Source organism: Phyllostomus hastatus, unplaced genomic scaffold, assembly GCF_019186645.2.
Source record: "Phyllostomus hastatus isolate PE091 unplaced genomic scaffold, TTU_PhHast_1.1 phas_contig_148, whole genome shotgun sequence".
NCBI lineage: Eukaryota > Metazoa > Chordata > Mammalia > Chiroptera > Phyllostomidae > Phyllostomus > Phyllostomus hastatus.
Window position 1 is genome coordinate 3,428,338 of NW_025333607.1, and position 18,575 is coordinate 3,446,912.

At 41.6% G+C, this 18,575-nt stretch overlaps 2 protein-coding genes across 8 annotated transcripts in view; one reads left to right on the top strand and one right to left on the bottom strand.

The window, feature by feature from the left end:
* Positions 1-335: 335 nt before the first annotated feature.
* On the bottom strand, positions 336-9,501 carry GGPS1 (geranylgeranyl diphosphate synthase 1). 3 transcript variants are annotated; one of them, XM_045818174.1, is made up of 4 exons: positions 9,315-9,501; positions 5,834-5,926; positions 1,590-1,660; positions 336-1,363 (listed from the first exon to the last, which is right to left on the bottom strand). In XM_045818174.1, exons 2-4 carry the CDS (start codon positions 5,901-5,903, stop codon positions 596-598), a joined length of 909 nt encoding a protein of 302 aa, XP_045674130.1. In that variant the 5' UTR covers positions 5,904-5,926; positions 9,315-9,501; the 3' UTR covers positions 336-595. The 3 variants fall into 3 exon arrangements, with proteins under 3 accessions (XP_045674130.1, XP_045674137.1, XP_045674122.1); XM_045818181.1 differs by lacking the exon at positions 9,315-9,501 and adding an exon at positions 8,919-9,274; XM_045818166.1 differs by lacking the exon at positions 9,315-9,501 and adding an exon at positions 8,742-9,273.
* A 379-nt stretch (positions 9,502-9,880) lies between these two features.
* ARID4B (AT-rich interaction domain 4B) overlaps positions 9,881-18,575 on the top strand; it is a 138,513-nt gene continuing 129,818 nt past the window's right edge. For 4 of the 5 annotated variants that reach the window (XR_006788091.1, XM_045860247.1, XM_045860266.1 and 1 more), the window contains exons 1-2: positions 9,881-10,134; positions 10,959-11,013. Coding sequence is in view for 4 of the 5 variants with exons in the window: in XM_045860247.1 (XP_045716203.1) it covers positions 11,008-11,013 (6 nt within the window). In the remaining variant the exon portion in view is untranslated. Of the gene's footprint in view, positions 10,135-10,192; positions 10,299-10,958; positions 11,014-18,575 lie in introns of those variants that run through there. The other variant, XM_045860256.1, reaches the window with a different exon arrangement.

Below are 18,575 nucleotides of genomic sequence, written 5' to 3' on the forward strand. Positions count from 1 at the left end.
TTCCTATTATCTTTGGGCCAGCTAGCTACAGAGACTTGTCCCAAGTAGTTGCTGGCTTGAAACTGGGGTAGATGAATTGGGCAGTGCCCATACAGTATAGTTAGGAGGGATCTAGATAAAACTTGCTGGAAGCTGAATTTTTTTTTAATTTTTAAAAAGATTTTATTTATTTATTTTTAGAGAGGGGGAGGGAGAAAGAGAGGGAGAGAAACATCAATAGGTTGCCTCTCGCACACCCCCAACCAGAGGCCTTTAACCCAGGCATGTGCTGACAGGGACTGAAACCAGCAACCTTTCCGTTCGCAGGCCAGCACTCAATCCACTGAGCCACAGCAGCCGGGGCTGAATTCTTTATTGACATGATCAGTAAAACATTTGTGGCAGAGTGGACCACAAAGACCCAACACAGCACACCTACTAAACACATTCAAATCAGACCTATTAAATGTGACTCCTTTTGACTGCCAATTTTGTACAATGATCACCCATCCACTCAGTTTTTGGAGTCAAACAGCTTGCTCCAAATTTTCAAAATGACAGGCTAAAAGACAAACTCATTAACTGAAATAAGCTATTAGGCCTAATCAAGAATAGCTTAATATATTTCACTCTCTTCTTTGAACATTTTACTTAAGTGCTTTACTAGAGCTACTAGCTCAGGGTTCCCGCCAAGTTCATCAATTTGTTTATAGGCTTTAGATTCAAGCTCTTTAAGAGTATTCCGAGTGTATTCAAAAGAACCTACAGTCTCAAGATAATGTACACAGTATTTTTTAATATCTATGTTTTCGGTTCTCTGGCGCAAGATATTCTGCACCTGGGTGCTTTCAGGCCTCAACCAAATAGCATGAATAGTAGGGAATGAGAACTTTCCCTCTGTTAGATCTTCACAAAAGCTTTTGTTTTCACTATATTCTTTGGAGTGTAGATTAGCATAATCATCCCTAATTTGGAAAAAGAGCCCAAGTGTATCAAGTATTGGCTTTAAATCTTCTTTGTAATCAGAGAACAACTGCATGAGGCCCACTGCTAACCCAAAGAGTCCACCTGTTTTCTGCAGCACCATAGCTTTGTACTCGTCTTCAGTGGGGCAAGTGTAGTTATCCCTCCAGTATATGTCCAGGCCTTGTCCCTGATGGAGTTCCAAAAGCTGGCGGGTAAAAAGCTTTACTGCATCGGGGTGATCGAGGGTTAAGACTTTCTCTAGGCCAAGAAAATACACGTAATTGGCAGAATTGATGACAGATGGAATTCCATAGATGCTGTGTGCCACTGGAAAGCCACGTCGGAGTTTTGAATTGTCTTCAATATCATCAATGAGTAAACTGGCATTATGCAACATTTCTGTCACTTCGATGATAATCTAAAAAAGACAGTTGAAATTTCATTTTTTAAAAAATATTTGAACTATTACATTAACAGAGGAGGGCCTCGAGTGTCTTAGTTTTCAAAAGCAGTAATTAATTAGCAACTTCAATTTAAAACAATATATTGCATAAGAATTAAATAGAATTAAGAGCTAGGAGTAGTTGTACATGATGTCATAAATTTCTTGGGGATTAAGAATGAAGTTAGAATTGCCTAGATACCTGTAGCTTGTCTTCTGGGACTTTTAGCCAATGATTAAATGCCTGTGAAAGTTTGGATCTCACTTGTTTACCTGCAATTAAAAAATAAAATTTGGCAATAAATACTTCAATTATTTTAAAAAATCAGAAATTTTCTCTAAAACCAATCAGACTAGATAAATCCACCTCCATCAATCCACTACCCACTGCAGAGCTTGCCTTCTACTGCTGGGCCACTACTGGTGCCTTCTGTCAAAATTCACATTACAAAACAAACAACCTTAAAATTAGGGCAGGCAAAAGGGATTCCAAATACTTTAGTAGCCTACTAGTAAGCCTACTACTTTCTTTTTTAAAAATAAATAAATAAATAAATAAATAAATTTTAGAGAGAGGGGAAAGGGGGGAGAAAGAGAAGTAAAGAAACATCAATGTGTGGTTGCCTCTCATGCGCTACCCCACCAGGGACCTGGCCTACAACCAAGGCATGTGCCCTGACTGGGAATCGAACCAGTGACCCCTTAGTTTGCAGGCCAGCACTCAGTCCACTGAGCCACACCAGCCAAAGCTGGCCCACTACTTTTATCTCAACTTGTATCTACAATTTTGGAATGGAATGGGGTTTTAGGACTCGTGATCTAACTTATTCCCTTTGAAAAGGATGTCAGTCTAGTTAGTGGCAGTAAATGAAGCTCTGTCCATTTCAGAGAACATATTAGAGAATATAGGTATTTTTAATGAAATGTACATTGCTGCTGAATTGCCTCATACAATTACCCCTTAAATTTATCTACCATTCCTTTAAATTAAGGTTTTAGAGATTGGATAGCTCTGCTGCTTTCCTACCAAAAAGTGAGACTACCATACCCTGGAGTATTGCCCTTTAACATCCGAGTTTGACCAGGGCCATTTATTTTCTAATATTATCTTTTTCTTATGTGGAAAGCTCCAGAGATCTCAGGTAGTAGTTATCACAAGTCATTTTAGCTCAAGCATAAAGGAACGAGAGACAAAACCCACAACCAGTTCATTCAATAAAAATGCTCTATTAAGCTCTCCGCTAAAGTGAATGCATGGACATTTGATTTGCAGAGTAGGTTTCAGAAAAAGTTACATAAAAAGTTTCAGTAAACAAAAACAATATTTTCCAAGTCTTATCTATGTTTTTTTCTCTGCACCAATCACCCAAACAAATGAAGACGCAAACTGTCATCACATATGCAAATGGGGCAGTTTCGTTTTCTGGGAGCAGTCTAACAGAAGGACCTCGTAGGGTTCAAGGAGCACTATCTTCTGTTTACTAACACTTAAGGTGGACATGGGCTGGGTAGTAATTATATACTTGACACATCTGACCTACTTTCCAGTTAACAAAGGTCATTCTGGGCCATCCTTACAATGTACAACTGTGCAAAGTCACCCATGCCACTTTAAAAAGCACATTTAGAAGATGAAGAACATAGACAATCACGGTAGAATCACATTTTCCCTTCACTTCAGAATTTATGTAGGAAACAGTATAGTCAATGGCCTGACTTACAGGTGCCATAGTTTTAATATATTCCCCCCCACTCTGGACAGACTCTAGGGTCAGGCTCAATACTCCTAGTCCCCAAATAGTTTGTAACGGAGGCTGGCCACAGAGATCCTCCAAAAGTAAAACCAACCACAATTACTGTGTTCTTTTTAAGACCTTGAAATGGCCAACTCCCTCCTGTAGTTCCTCTTCTTCCTCCACTCCCAACTCACCCTCTACCACCCACTGCAAAGGCCTGGGGGCCTCGTACTAGGGCAAATAAGCAAACATCAACTGCACCAATTTCAGAAAATCCTAATATCAACAATCATAATCTTGTTAGCAAAAGTACCTTTATAACAGAATAAATGGTCTGGCCCACCTCTAAGTCATTTTAGTAACCCCAAAACTTTTTCTGAAAAATGGGTTTATTATGCATAATAGAATTTCCTATTTCTTTAGGTTATATTCTATCATGGATGCAAGAGTACATTTGACTTAAAAAAGGTGAGATACTTAATGACAGTTTTATTTAATTTTCAAAAACTTTATTCATGACACATATTTTACAAAAAACTCCCTCCCCCTGTAAATGAGCTAAAAAAATAAAATCCACCTCCCTGTGCTCACCTCCTCCCATTCCCTCCAAATAAAAGGGAAAGCAAGGGGGGAAAAAACACAAAAAATTGGGGAAAAAAAGTCCCCAAACCCCTCAAAACAAGGTGGCATATTTCCCCTGGGGGAAGGGGAATTTATACCAGAGCTGCTGGGAGGTAAGGACATCTGGCTCTAGAAACCTGCAAATAAAGACAATCAAAACAGAAAAAAACAAACCAACCCCACAAAAGGAAACAAAACAGATCAGCAGTCAGTCCGGAGGGGCAGGGAGCCACACGGGGGCAGGGTGGGGACAGACCTGGAATGACAGGAGCAGGCAGGAGGGACTGTGCGAGTCAAGGAGGAGACGGAGAGAAGGTAGCAAGCAGGACAGTTTGGTGTCATTCCAGAGCCCTGGGTTAAAGAAACAAACACCTACCACCTACCCCTGGGCAGCCCCCAAGGGGGTGAAGTGAGATAGGGAAACAGGGAGAGCCGCTTGGGCAGCTGAGTCCACGGCACATCCCCAGAATGAGGGAGCAGCCCCTGCCCCACTCCCTACAGCAGGTCCCTCCTCAGCAGCTAGGTATGGGATTCTCCCCCTTCCACAGCATCTCTCTCTCTCTCTTTTTTTTCATCAAGGTCATCTTCTGTTTTTACATGTCATCTAGAACATACATGAAGGACCCATGGGCATGGACAATGGTGTGTGGACTGACTATGGAAGTGGGGGTGCACTGGGTGGAGGGGGCAAAGGTGGGAAATTGGGACAACTATGACAGGATAAACAAGAAAATATTGTTAAAAAACTTGTTATCTAATTGTTTAAGATATCACTTCCAGATAATGAGGATTAAAGAAGTGATACAGAAGTTCATTGTATAGGGTAACCACTAAGGTTGAAGTGTAAGTAAAGGTAGTCCCTGCTTTGCACAGCAGCAGAGTGTCTGAAGTGGGAGATGCTTTTTAGACTCTCGTTAGCACTGATAACAGATTCCAGCCAGTGTTTGCCAACTTGTTACAAAAGGAGTCAAGCATCGGATGGGTAGAGTGCAGGAGAAGCAGTGCCACGTTTCTCAATGGAAGACCCTGAAATAGGCAAAGCTACTATCTGCTGAATGAATGCCACTCAAAAGCAGTCTTCTTATAGCTTTTTATTAAACAAAAGGTGACCTTCCCTTGCATTTTCCATTTCTGTCTTCCCTCCATTCTTTTGAAGCACTGACATTAGCAGGGGTGTCTCCATTAGGACCTACCGTAAGAAAAATGACACTATGTACAATGGTTTCCAAGGTATAGCCCAGGAAGTTCTACGCTTTTGGCTCTGATGACCATATTTATCCCCTCAGACTCAAAAAGAATAGAAATGCACATACTACCACTGAGGCGTGCTCACAAAGGTACGTACTGTAGAACAGAAATGAAAATGTGTTTATGGTGATGGAGCTGAAAACATCATTCAAGTTTAGCCACATTATGGGTTAAATAGGTTTTTGTGGTTGTTAACTTATCACCTTTTATATTATTTCTATGAGAAAGAGCATTTTAAGTAATTGGTTTATAAATAAATTTTTATTCCAAGAACTCACACTTCCTATATGCATGCATTTTACTATTATTTCTCCAAAGTTAAGAAGTAGCACAATAAAACATGTACATACACATAAACATGATTAGGCAGGTTTAACTGTAGGAAGCCATGTCCGGGTGGTCCATCTTTACATAGGAATAATGATAGTTATGCTTTTAAGTAATTTAGATATTACCATTTGGCTCTTAAAGGAACTAGTAGTAAGAAACACAGCATATGTGTGTAGCGGAAGGTAAATGAAGCTTTTTGTCTTTGCACGAACTGGCATAGCTTTCCTCACTCTCTATATAGCAATATGTGGCATCCATAAAGAATAAAACCTCCAAAAAGGTACTCAAATGTTTTAAGTATATTTATTTTTTTAGGTATGTTATATACTTGGATATTTTTTAAAGGGTACCTCAAACATGTCCCTTTTAAGAACAAAGGTTCATTTTTCTTGTATGTGTATAACCTTAAATAGAAAAATCTCAAAAGCTGGCAAGTCTAACCTTTCCTGTATGCTGACACCTGAATGACCACTACTACATAAAAACCACCCTCTATGGACGGTAATGCTACCTGGTAATTGAAGCAAGTACTTGTACGGTTCTAGAAGAATCCTCTGGACTTTTTCTTGATTCTTCTCCATTGTTTCTGAATTTCAAAGCTAATCTGTTAAGAAAGAGAAACATGTATGATCTCATTAACTAGATTATCTTTGAGTGTCAAACTGCAAATTAATTTTTATCTCAAGGTGTTTTCGTAAAGCCAATATTTCAGTTTGTCTAAAATTTATAAACATGAAATCTTGAAAACATTATGCTAAGTGAAAGCCAGTCACAAAAGACCACATACTGTAAGATTCCATTTATATGAAATGTTCAAAACAGGCAAATCTATAGAGACAGAAAGCAGATTAATAATTGCCTAGGGCTAGAGTAGGGGGGATAGGGAGTGTCAGCTAACAAGAACCCGGTTTCTTTTGAGGGGGCATCAAAATGTTCTAAAATTAGACTGTGGTGGTAGTTGCACAACCCAGTGAGTATACTAAAATCCATCTAATTATATACTTTAAACAGATGAATGATGTAATATGTAAATTATATCTCATTTAAAAAAAGGAAAGCTTTCACTCAAGTAATTGATCAAAGTGTTCACTTGTATTTTCAAGTTACAAAACTTGTATTAAGCCTTTCCTTTTTACTGGACCATAAAAGGCTTATATTGTTGCATTAAATCAATGTTAAAACAAATCTACAGAATTTGATTCTATGAGTATGTAAATTAGTAAACATACTTTTTTCTATGAGCACTGATGAATGCTTTATATACTACTAAAATTTAAGAGGAAACGTTTCTCCTCTATTTTCTGTACAATCAATCCATTTCAGAGATTTTTTTCTTTAGGATTTTATTTATTTGTTTTTAGAGAGTGGGAAAGGGAGGTTTGACAACCAAATATCAATGTGTGGTTGCCTCTCACATGGCCCCCACTGGGGACCTGGCCCACAACCTAGGCATGTGCTCTGACTGGGAAGCCAACTAGCGAGCAACCTTTTGGTTGGCAGGCTGGCACTCAATCCACTGAGCCATACCAGCCAGGGCCCATTTCACAGATTCTGATTTAAGACATGCATTAACTGGAATGCAATTATATTATTAAAAATATTCCCCTGGCATTAATTTATTATTCTGAATTTTACATTTACTTCAATATTTCCCAGCATACCAATAACTCATTGTCTTCCTAGAATCTTCCTTTATTACTGAATCTCTCTTGCTGTGTAAAAAATCTACTATTTTTATTTGTCCTCACATTAGTTGTTTTCTAACTGCTCTCACATTTGTGGCACAGTTGAGATTTTTCCTTTTTATCTGCTTTCTTTTGCTTCTTGGGACAATGATTTTCTCTTTAGGATCATGAATGTAAAGAATTGAAAAGTAAGTTTTTAAATAATTTACTCTTTAATATGTAGGTGAAACATTATAAAAATGTTAGCACCCCATCGAAGTAAATTATCTTAGTAATATGATTTCAAAGAGAACATTCCATACAGAAAATTTCTACATTTGCCTTGACTAATAATTAATACTAAGTATATCACAAGGGAAATAAAGTCTAGAAAATATTTTGAAATAATCTAAAAACCAGTTTAGTAACCAATTACCTATACTGTTTAAACTTTGACATAGGTTATCTCATTCTTTTAAAAAAATAATTAATTTATTTATTTTTAGACAAAGGGGAAGGGAGGAAGAAAGAGAGGGAGAAAAACATCAATGTGTGGTTGCTTCATTCGGGCCGCTACTGGAGACCTGGCCAGCAACCCAGGCATGTGCCCTGACTAGGAATAGAACAGGCAACCCTTTGGTTTGCAGGCCAGGGCTCATTCTTAAGAGATGAAAGAAAATGACATGCAGGAATAATAACTGCTTACGTAAAAGATAAATATTTACAGATATAACAGTAGAATAGCAAAAAGCATCTCTTATAGACTTCTAGAAACCAACTGGTACCCATTTCTTCCCATGCTTATCTTCTTCACAGCCTCCAGGATACATTTGACTTAAATTAAAAATCAGTAAGACCGACATTCAAGAATTCGCCTTTGTCTCTGGATCAGTAACATGTAACTCTGTTGAACTGAAATCAGAGCCTAACCTCTGTTTCAATTCTTAGTGGATGTTATTTTTTGACTTAAAATATTAGTTACGGATGTTTAAAAATTATTCTTTCCTTAGCTCACTCAGGTAAGTTTAAGAACATTCACTTAACAAGTCAATGTTCCTTTCCCAAAGGACTTTATACACAAGTAGTCTCAGCAGTGGGAAAACATAGGAATCTCAATATTTCTAGGTATTTCAAGGTCTAAGCGTTTCTACACCCTGTGGCACATGGTCTGACCTGCCTTTTTCTTTAAACTCAAAGATAATAAACTATCTTGTACTTGTCTTAAATGTAAAGAACTATTAACTTGTTACTGATCTCTATTAATTTATTAAATTAAATAACAGTATAGAATGCCTATGTGAATCTGAAACTACTTTCAAAACTAAAACTGCTTTAAAATTGTTGAAACAATGGATGGATGAATAAATACGAAAAGCAGGTTCTCTCCTACTGACTACAATAACTTCCAGATTGGGTTCCCTGCATTAGCTAGTGATCTTTGCAAAATTCAAATCTTCAAAAGGGAGATCTCTTTCCACCACACAAAACACCTTAACAAATTGTGTAAGGTTCTGCGTCCCCACCCCTTCAGCCTCAGTTCCTCATACTTCAAAAGCTCCCTTTTGACACATGGCTTCCCAACATGTTAATCTTTCCGTCTGAAATGTTCTTCCTTAGTTAACTCCGGCCAACACTTCTACTCTCAGGTCTATCCTCTCTAGCTCGGGTAAGCCTTCCCTTAGGTCCCTAACCCAAAATTCCCTGGACCACATTCCCCGATTACCGAGTACCGTAACTCTGCTCCGTAGCACTCACCGCTGTTGCAATTTCACACTCGCACGGGTGTCCATTTAGTGCTCAGTAAATACTCGAAGAACTGAACTAACGAACGGAAAGTGTTTTCTAACGCCTTAAGAAGATGAAATCATGCACGTGAAAAATGAAAACAGCAGAGGAAGGGTCTAGTTTCAGAATGTCTAAATAGAGACATACAAATGTAAGCGCAGCTGTGAAGCGCAGGGATCCCTTCCACTCAACTCCGGGAGATGACGAGTCAGCAGAAAATGGCCTGAGATGCTGGCGGGGGATTTAAACAACTCTGAAGCCGACTTCTAGAATTGGCTTGGCAGAGCGCCTCCAAGAGTCGCTTTGCCTGCAGAGTCGCAGGGTCCGCCAGGGTCCGCGAAGCCCCGCTTATTTTCCGCTCAAATGCCCCCTTCCGCTCCGCTCCGCGCCCTCCTGCTCCTCCCCTTCTCCAGCTAGCGGGCGGAAAATTCATACACAATCCGGTTCAGCATCCGGGTCTTCACCCTCCTTCTTTCTTCACTGCAGGCTCCGCCCTCCCCCCCCATCCGGGTCTCCGCAGCCACCACCGCGACAGCCACTCACGGTTCAACGATGAGGTCACAGCTTTCGCGGTGCCGTTCAGGGAGTAGCAGTACCCAGCATCAACTTCCCATTTTATAGTTCAAACCGCGGCTCCTCGTGACGCCTACACGAACCCCTCCCCCTACTTCATCACTCAACTCTCCGCCCTCCTCAGCCACCAGCGCCGCCGCATTACTCGGTGCAAGAAAATGCGCCATCCCGCTCATACTGCGCAGGCGTCGTTGCCACCTCCCCTCTGCTGTGTCGCCCCGCCCCTTCCCCCTCCCCCAGTCTCACGCAGGCGCGGGGCGTTGCGGGTTTTGCAGTTTTTGAGGCCATGGGCTTGCGCACTGACTCCACAAGTTGGACTACATTTCCCGGGAAGCTTTGAGGTAAAACTTTCTGTTTCCATAGAACTGGTGGGAAAATGGCGTCGTTGTTTGTATCTAGGGGACCAATAAAGACAAGGTATAGGCGGGTTCTAAAAATCCCTAGCCAATCCGAGGTCGTCTAAGAGGCCATCCGGGAAAGAGGTAGGGAGGGAAACAGCCTAGGGGAGGGGAGAGCGGAGGGAAGGGGGGATTCGGGGCGGGGGGAGCGATGTTTGCCCGTCAGTCGAGTTCGGAGTGAGGAGCTCGGGCGCCGGAGCGGAGGAGACTCCTCAGCTTAGCTTGCCGCCGCCACGGCCACCGCCTGGACCTTTGCCCGGAGGGAGCCGCAGAGGGTCTGTGGCCGCAGTCCTCTGGAGGGCAGTGCGACGGGGGCCCGGACTCCAGTCCGGGAGGATTTTTCGTCGTCCCCCTCCCCCCAGCGAGGGAGCCCGAGCGGCCGCTAAACAAAGGTACCAGTCGCCGCCGCGGGAGGAGGAGGAGCCGGAGCTTCAACCTCGGCTCCGCTGGACCCGCCGCCCTTCTCCCCCATCTCTTCCCCGGGCCTGTTGGTTTTGGGGGGGAGCCGGGGAGGGGACTCTGGGCGCGCTGGGGTTGGCGCTCGCTTCAGAGGAAGGTAGGGCATTTCTGAGGCTTTCGCGGGCTCGTCAGGGGTCCTTTAGGGAGCCTCCGGGCCCAGCGAACGAGCAGGGAGGATCGTTGTAGTGGGCTCGCCGGACGCCCGAATTCGGGGCCTCCGCCTGCGGAGCCCCCGCCCCCCCGCAGTCGCCCCAGCCCGGCGGCCCGGCTCACGGTTCGGCGAGGGCCGCGGTGGGGGCTCAGCGAGCGCGGGGGCTGCGCTCCCTCCCGGTCCTCTCTTCCCGTCCCCTGTCCCCAAGGCCCGCAGACGGGGTCTGCTCGGCTGGTCGGTCCCCATCTCGGAACGGGACGTGGGCAGCGGCCCGGCGGGTCAGTCCTCCCGCGACCCGCGGGGCCCTTCGGGCCGCTGCCCGCTCGGACGCGGGGTGAGCCGAGGCCCGGCCGGACCCGGCTTGTTTTGAGTTTCTTCTCTGACAGAAATGGCGTCATTGTCGGAGACGGGAAACTCCGTCGGGTCCCGACAATGGGGACGCTAAGCTGCCGTGCTGTGTGGGTGGCGAGGTGTGCTGGGTGGCGAGGCCAGAGCGAGCCCCGCAAAGGCGTCTCGCGGGTTCGACGGTCTGTCTTGGCTTCTCCGCCTCCGCCGGTGCAGCGGGTGCCTGTAGCGTTGACGGGGTGTCTTTTGTTTCCCTTCCAGGTGCAGGTGAATCTGGTGTTTTCGAGGGCATCGCGGTCCCGGAATCATCATGAAGGTAAGATTGCCCACGGAAAACGAACCTCTGGGGTTGTAGGATTCAGAAGTGGGGGCTGTTGGATCGAGGTCGTGTGTGGGGGCTCCGAGCGTCGTGCTTGGCTCTGGGTGCCGAGCCTTCCCCGGGAGACGAGGGGTTACTGGTGTGGACATTTGCGCTGTGAGTTGGAGCCGGTTTCAGGGTATCGCACTGAGGATGGTTGTCCCATATAGAACGTCTCGTTTTGCCGGAAATAACTACGTTAGAGTGTTAGAAAAGGTAAAACAGAAAAAGCAGGTCAGGTAATTTGATTCTAGAACCTGAACTGTATTGTGGTTCTATCGGTTACACTGATGAAAGAAAATCTCATTTATTGTGTTTAACAGTACTGTGAATTTCAAGCAGAAGACCTATTTCATTAGCCATGAAAATAGTCTTGAAAGATTTTTCAAGGGAATGTTTTTCATTTTTGCACAGCTGAGAGATAGCAGTTGTTCCTTGTATTTCCAGGATTATTTGGTTTATTTTTCTTTGTTGATCTATTTGGTCTGAGAATTGTCAGATGCAGTAGTGCATTGTGATAAAACTGATGGCCAGGTTGCTATTAAGTGTAAACATGTTAACTGAATGGAAGATATTGTCCAAAAAGTACAATTTGCTTAATTGGTGGAAGAAATTATAGCAATAAAAGTAAGTATAGGCTGTTTTTTCACTTTAGAGAGTATGTAAGTGAATGTTGTCATTTTTAAAGGCACCCTAGACTAAAAGCCTTAGGAACCTGAAATGACTAGATTCAACTGGTGGAAGTGAAGAGGCCTGCAGATATTTTTTACCCGTCCCAAATTCAGAAGTGCTTGAAAAGGGCAGTGTGTGTTCACCAGTAGAGAAGTGCAACAGATAGTATGTTAAAATGTAAATGTCATCTACTTTTGACTGTTCCTTTGAACAATTTTTAAACAAATTTACTTCGCTCTTCAGATTCAAGACTGCTTTTATAGCACTGCATCCAAATTAAAATTTGTGATGCTTGTGTTTAGGGAAGAAAGTAAAAGCAGTGGCTACTTAAATATTCATCAACTATATGAAATAATTAAGTTCAGTCCATTTACTTTTTAGGCTTTTTACTTTTTGACTTTGGGGTGCTCTAAAGTACCTAACATGTTTGTGTCTGCTGACTTCTTACCTCATCTTCATGTGAATGAAAACCAGTCAGTAACGTTTCCAAATGAGTCCTTTTTTGTTAGTTGCAGATGAGACTAATTCCTGTGACCTGTATGAAACAGTTATGAGTGAGTTTGTTAGAAAAAACGTATACCTTGCTGTTGGACAATAATTTAAGAGAAGTGTTGGGTTGAATAAAGTATAATAGGTTCAGAAGCTTGCATAATTAATGCAGGATTTCTCTGGAATGAATGTCGTAATCTCACAATTCCCAGTGTAGTACCTGTTAATTGTCTGGTTAAAAGAAATGTAGTAAGTTGAAGGTCTTTTAGATTTAATTTTTTTCCTTTCCTTCCTTTCTTTCATTTCCTTTTTCTCCTTTTTTCAACTTGTCTTCAAAAAAAATGAAAGTACATTGGAAACTTTAACCTTAAAAGTTTCATAGTGAGTGTTACGCAAATGCAAATTTGGGGGTATCATTTTAGAACTACTGCTTACAGATGTTCAGCATTTCCATTATTGCTGCTTATGAAAAGAGGTATTAGTAATGTTAAAAGGAGTTGTTAAAGTAAGTTTCTACTTTTATACAAGAAGAACTTTCTGTTATATAGTAGGTTTTCTCTTAGAGAACCTGCTAGTTAGGAATCAGTAGTACTGAAAGAGTTAGCTTATTTTTTACAACTGAAATTTCTTGTGTGGTGAGAGTTGAGAGGCTGCCCATGAATGGTGTTTTGCTTTAACAAAATTGCAATTCAAAAAGTGTTTAGTATTGATTACTTTGGGCTTAAATTTTCTTTTTTCATGTTCCCAATTTCTATAATGATAACAGAGCTATAAAGGGACTTATGCCATTTATTAGATCTTACTAAACATTTATACTTTGAAGTTTGTTATGTCCTATTAGTTAAAAAAACTTATTGATTGATTTTATAGGGAGTTGGAGGGGGGGAGGGAGGGAGAAAGAGAGAAACATTGATTTGTTGCTCTGCTTATCTATGCATTCGTTGTTCAATTCTTGTGTGAACCCTGATGGGGGACTGAACCCTAAACCTTGGCTTATTGGGACAACACTCTAAATGACTGAGCTACCTGGCCAAGGGCCCAACATTTTTTAGAATTTCATTAAGTGACAGTGTGTTCAGGTAATTGAAAAAGTGTTTAGTAATGTTCTTTTGGTTGTTGCTTTAAATCTTGAGATAAATATATATATATATATCATTTTAAGTATTACATGTTTTAGAAGCACTTTTCCTCTGGTACCACCTTCAGGAATTTATTTAAATAAAGCCTCTTTACTGATTGGTATATACTATCTTATATATTTTTAAAAAAGATTTTATTTATTTGTTTTTGGAGAGAGAAGGGAGGGAGAAAGAGGGGGAGAATCATTGATCCATTGCTTCTCATACACACCCTGATTATGGACGAACCAGCAACCCAGGCGTGTGCCACGTGCTCTGACTGGGGAATCGAACCATAACCTTTCACTTTGCTGAACGATGACCAACTGACTGGGCCATACTGGTCAGGGCTATCTTGTGATATTTTTGTCCAGTGTGTTTTTGAGAAATCTGACTAACCCAGTAACAGTTTTGTGTTTTAACATAGGTGTTATGTTGAATTTATTTTTCATACTTTTTGTTTGAACGTTTTATTTCTTTTTAGAGGGGAAGGAAGAGGGAGAGAAACATCAATGTGTGGTTGTCTCTCATGCGCCCCCTACTGGGGACCTGGCCCACAACCCAAGCATGTGCCCTGACTGGAAATGGAACCTGCTACCCTTTGGTTTGCAGGCAGGCACTCAATCCACTGAGCCACATCAGCCAGGGCTGTTTTTCATGATTTTGATAGACCTTTCAAGGTCAGTGATAGCACATTATCAGGAAATGTAAGATTATTAAAGCTTCTAAATCATTCCAAGATTTTAATCATGTCAGGTTTATTTTCTACCTTTTCCCTGCATCTATATTATTTACACTACATTGCAGTAGAATTTCAAGTGAAATTGGATGGATAGGCCAGACATTTCAGACTCTTTAGGGGGGTAAGTGATACAGATAGTTGTATTTTTAATCTGGGAGATAGGTTTTTCACATGTATCATTCTCTCTTCAGTAATCGCTGACTTAGGTCATATACAAATAATGGGTTGATTACAAATGCCTGTTTAAATGCCCTTTGCTTGTGTGCATGTTCTTACTTCCTCTTCTCCTCCCTCCCCTCTTCCTTCCCCGCTTTTCTCTGGCTCCCCCTTTCCTTTCTTCCTTTCCTTCCTCCTTTTTCTTCCCTTTCTCCTTTCTTCTCCCCCTGCTCTCTCTCCCTGTGTCCTCTCATCCTTTCCTTTTTTCCTTCCTTCCCCTTTCATAAATCATTCATTTAACAACTCCTACTGTGTGTGTCATTCAGTGTGGAATGAAGGTGAATAAGCATCAGACCTGGTCTCAGTGAGCTCACAGTTTAGCAGAGGACACAGAGAAAACAAAACAAAGTGTGTATTGAATTATAAGAGCATTGATTCAACATAGTATGGTAATTATAAGTGCTGTCAGAGAACAGAAGAGGATGTCTAAATCAGAGAGCCATGGAAAGTCCTCTGGTAGAATTGACATCTAAGCTGAGAGTTAAAGATTTCACTAGGCAAAGAATGGTAGAAAGGAGTGTTTCAGACGGAGAGGAAACAACATTGGAAAACAAAGAAAAAAGCAAGGCAATGTGTTTGGAAACTAAGTAGTTCGTTGTGGATGAATTACCTTAAAGCATGATGTGTTCAAGTTGGCAGCAGGAGAGCAGTGATGGGAGATGATGCTAAGTTAGGGAGTTAAAAATTTTCTTGAAAGTTTTCTTGAAAGTTACGTGCAACCACTGAAGGTTTTTGAGAAGGGGTAAAGATGTTGGGTTTATATGAATACATCAAAAGGGCTTGCCAGTGTGACTCAGTCTGTTGGACTTTGTCCTGCAAGGCAAAAGGTCTCGGGTTGGTTCCCAGTCAGGGCACATTCCTAGGCTACAGGTTTGGTCCAGGTCCCTGGTTGGGACGAGTCAGGGAGGCAACTGATCCAACTGATCAGTTTCTCTCTCACATTGATGTTTCTCACCCCGCCCCCAAATAAATAAATAGATAAATAAATAAATATTTTTAAAAACATAAAGGGATATCTTGGTGGATGGTCTGGAGATGCCAGGCAAGGACCCCAAGAAAGAAGTGAATAAGGGCCTCAACTACTGCATAGGCAGTAGAGCAGAAGGGACAGATCTGAGCTATCTAGGAAGTGGAATATAGGACCTAGTAGCTCACCCTGGGGTGGGAGGAAGATGGAGGTTCCTTGGGGCATGAGATGGATGTTACTACCGTTTGAACACTGTTGTTATTTGAGTAATAATGAGTAAAGATGAATGGGGTTTTGCATATTTAAAGGACCTGTATGAGATCCACATTTAAGTGGGTCTGCTTATTAAGATGTAAGATTAAGAGAGCAGGTAGGATGGAGAGAAGTCAGAGGCTTGGTTACCCAGTGTGAATGTTAACTTCATAGTTAATATTTAACTAAAATATTCAAAGGGATTTAGATCCATAATATGACAAATGTATTTTGTCCTATAAATTTGTGGTGTTTTTGATGAAAGGCAATTTTGTAAAATACTGACTTGTTTTCTGTCCAAATTGTTAAGTCTTTGCTTATTGTAGTTTTAAAAATTATGGTAGTTGAGTACATATTTCTCTGAAGAATATGTTTTTGCTAACTTAGCCTATAAATTCAGTCATTGAAGGGATATCATATACCTTCTTTGTATCAAACATGATTCTAGGTATTGAGGATACATCAGTGAACAAGACAAGAGTTCTTACCCTGAAGAGTTTACTTTTTATTAGGGTAGACAGACACCAAGCCAAAAAAAAAAAAAAAAAGAAAAGAAAAAGAAAAGTGGTAATTGCTATGGAGAGAAATAAAACAGATTCAGGCTAAGAGGTTAGAGTGGCAGAGGGTGTTACTTTAGATTAGATGTAATGAAGGGCCTGTTTGAGGAGATGACATTTAAGCATCACGTGAAACAAATGAGGTAGTGAACCATTCATTTATCCGGGGGAAGAGCACTCCAGCCAAAAAGTACAAGTGCAAAGACCCTGTAGTTTGGCCTGTTTGACCTTGGCATATTTAAGGAGCAGGAAGAAAGCCTTTAGGGCAACAATGGTAGGAGATGAGGCTAAAGAGGTTACAGGGCCAGTACAGTGTAGGACCTTGTAGGCCATGGTAAGGACTTTAGGGTAAAATCGGAGTGTGCAAAGGGATCATTGAAGGGTTTGAGCAAGAGAGTGCAGTGGTCTGATACATTTTCAGAAAGAACAGTAACTGCTGTGTAGGGAACAAACTGCAGGGAGCAAACGTGGAAGTAGGAGATGTGGCTACCACATTAGTTCCAGTAAGAGAGGCGATGGAGAGGTGGTGGACCATGGCAAGAGATGGCTATGTTGAAGATAGTATTTGAATGGATGGGATATGAAGGGAAAGTTCTGCTTGCTGCTACTTACAGATGACAACCTCCCGCCCCCTTAAAATTTTTTTTTTAATTTTAATTTTTATTTTTTGCTGTCATTGATTGGTAGATGGGATTCTTAGAACTGAGTACTGCCAAGCAGGTATTCCCAGCTCGTAGCCTTCCCTTATTAGTGAGCAGTGAACATTCAGACGAGCATTGTATTTGGTTGTGTTTCTGAGTTTTAGAATATGAGATAAATTTCACTTCTTCGAAGTGTGCAAGCAGTACTTCTTTGTGTTTTCACAAAATTATGCATCCATCACTATTTTCCAACTCCAGAACATTTTCATCTTCCCCCCAAAAATCCTGTACTTACTAGCAGTAACTCCCTTTGCTCCCTTTCCCCGACCTTCCCCAGGCAATCTCTAACCTACTTTCTGTCGCTCAGGACTTGCCTGTTCTGGACATCTCCTACCACGTGAATCATACAGTGCGTGGCCTTGTGTGTCTGACTCCTTTCACTTGGCTTAATATTTTCAGGGGTCATTCATTTTGTAGTATATGTCAATTCTTCATTCCTTTTTATTGCTGAATAATATTCCATCTTACATTTTTAAAGTATTTTATTTATTTATTTTTAGAGAGAGGGGAAGAGAGGGAGAAAGAGAGGGAGAGAAATATCACTGTGTGGTTGCCTCTCACGAGCCTCCTTCTGGGGGACCTGGCCTGTAACCCAGGCATGTGCTCTGACTGGGAATTGAACCAGTGATCCTTTGGCTCACAGGCCTCACAGGCCGGCACTCAATCCACTGAGCCACATCAGCCAGGGCAATATACCATTTTATTGATATACCACATTTCTTTAGGCTGTTTATTAGTTGCTAGATGTATGGATTATTTCTACTTTGCAAACATTTTTTATTTAATTTTTAAAAATATTTTATTTATTTTTAGAGAGGAGAAGGGAGAAGAGAGGGAGAGAAACATCAGTGTGTGGTTGACTCTTGTGCATCCTCTACTGGGGGCCTGGCCTGCAACCCAGGCATGTGCCCTAGACTGGGAATGGAACCAGTGACCCTTTGGTTTGCAGGCTGGCACTCAATCCACTGAGCCCACACCAGCCAGGGCTATTTCCACTTTTTGACTGTGAATAATGCGGCTGTGAACATTGGTATATAAGCTTTTGTTTGAACATATATTTAAAAAAATTTTGTGTCCTAGGAGTGGACCTTTCTATTTGTAGGGTAGTAACACTACCTGTGGTAACCCTGTTGAGAGCTCAGTGTTTAGCTTCAGATGTTTTGTGTCATTGTAGTAAGTGGCCAGCAGGAGTTGGACATTTAAAAAATTCATTCAGCATTTATTATTACTATTATTCCTCATCTAAGGATATATTTATTTATTGGAGAGAGAGAGGAGTGGGTGGAGAAAGAGAGGAGTGGGTAAAGAAAGAGAAAAACATCGGTGAGAGAGAGAAAAACATGGGTGAGAGAGAGAAGCATCGATCAGTTGCCTCCCATACACGCCCTGACCGGGGATTGAACTTGCAGCTTAGATATGTGATCTGACTAGGGTTTGAACCCCTAGCCTTTTGGTGTATGGGACGACACTTCAGCCAACCAAGCTACCCGGCCAGGACCATTTAACATTTATTGAACACTTACAGGCTAGTCTCTGTACTAGCCATTTAGGACATAAAAGTGAACAAAACATGTAGACAGTCCTGGCTCTATGGATCTTACATTTTAAGGTACGGGGAGAGTGAGCAGACAAATAAGAATGAACATAAATAAATTATCTAGTTTGTTAGGTGATAAGTAGTGTGGAAATAAGATGGGAGCTGGGCAAGGAGGGTAGGAGATGTGGCGGTTGAGGCAGGTTGTAGCATTATGCAAGCTGGTCAGATAGGCTTTATTGAGAAGACTTGATGAGAGTATGTGAGGGACT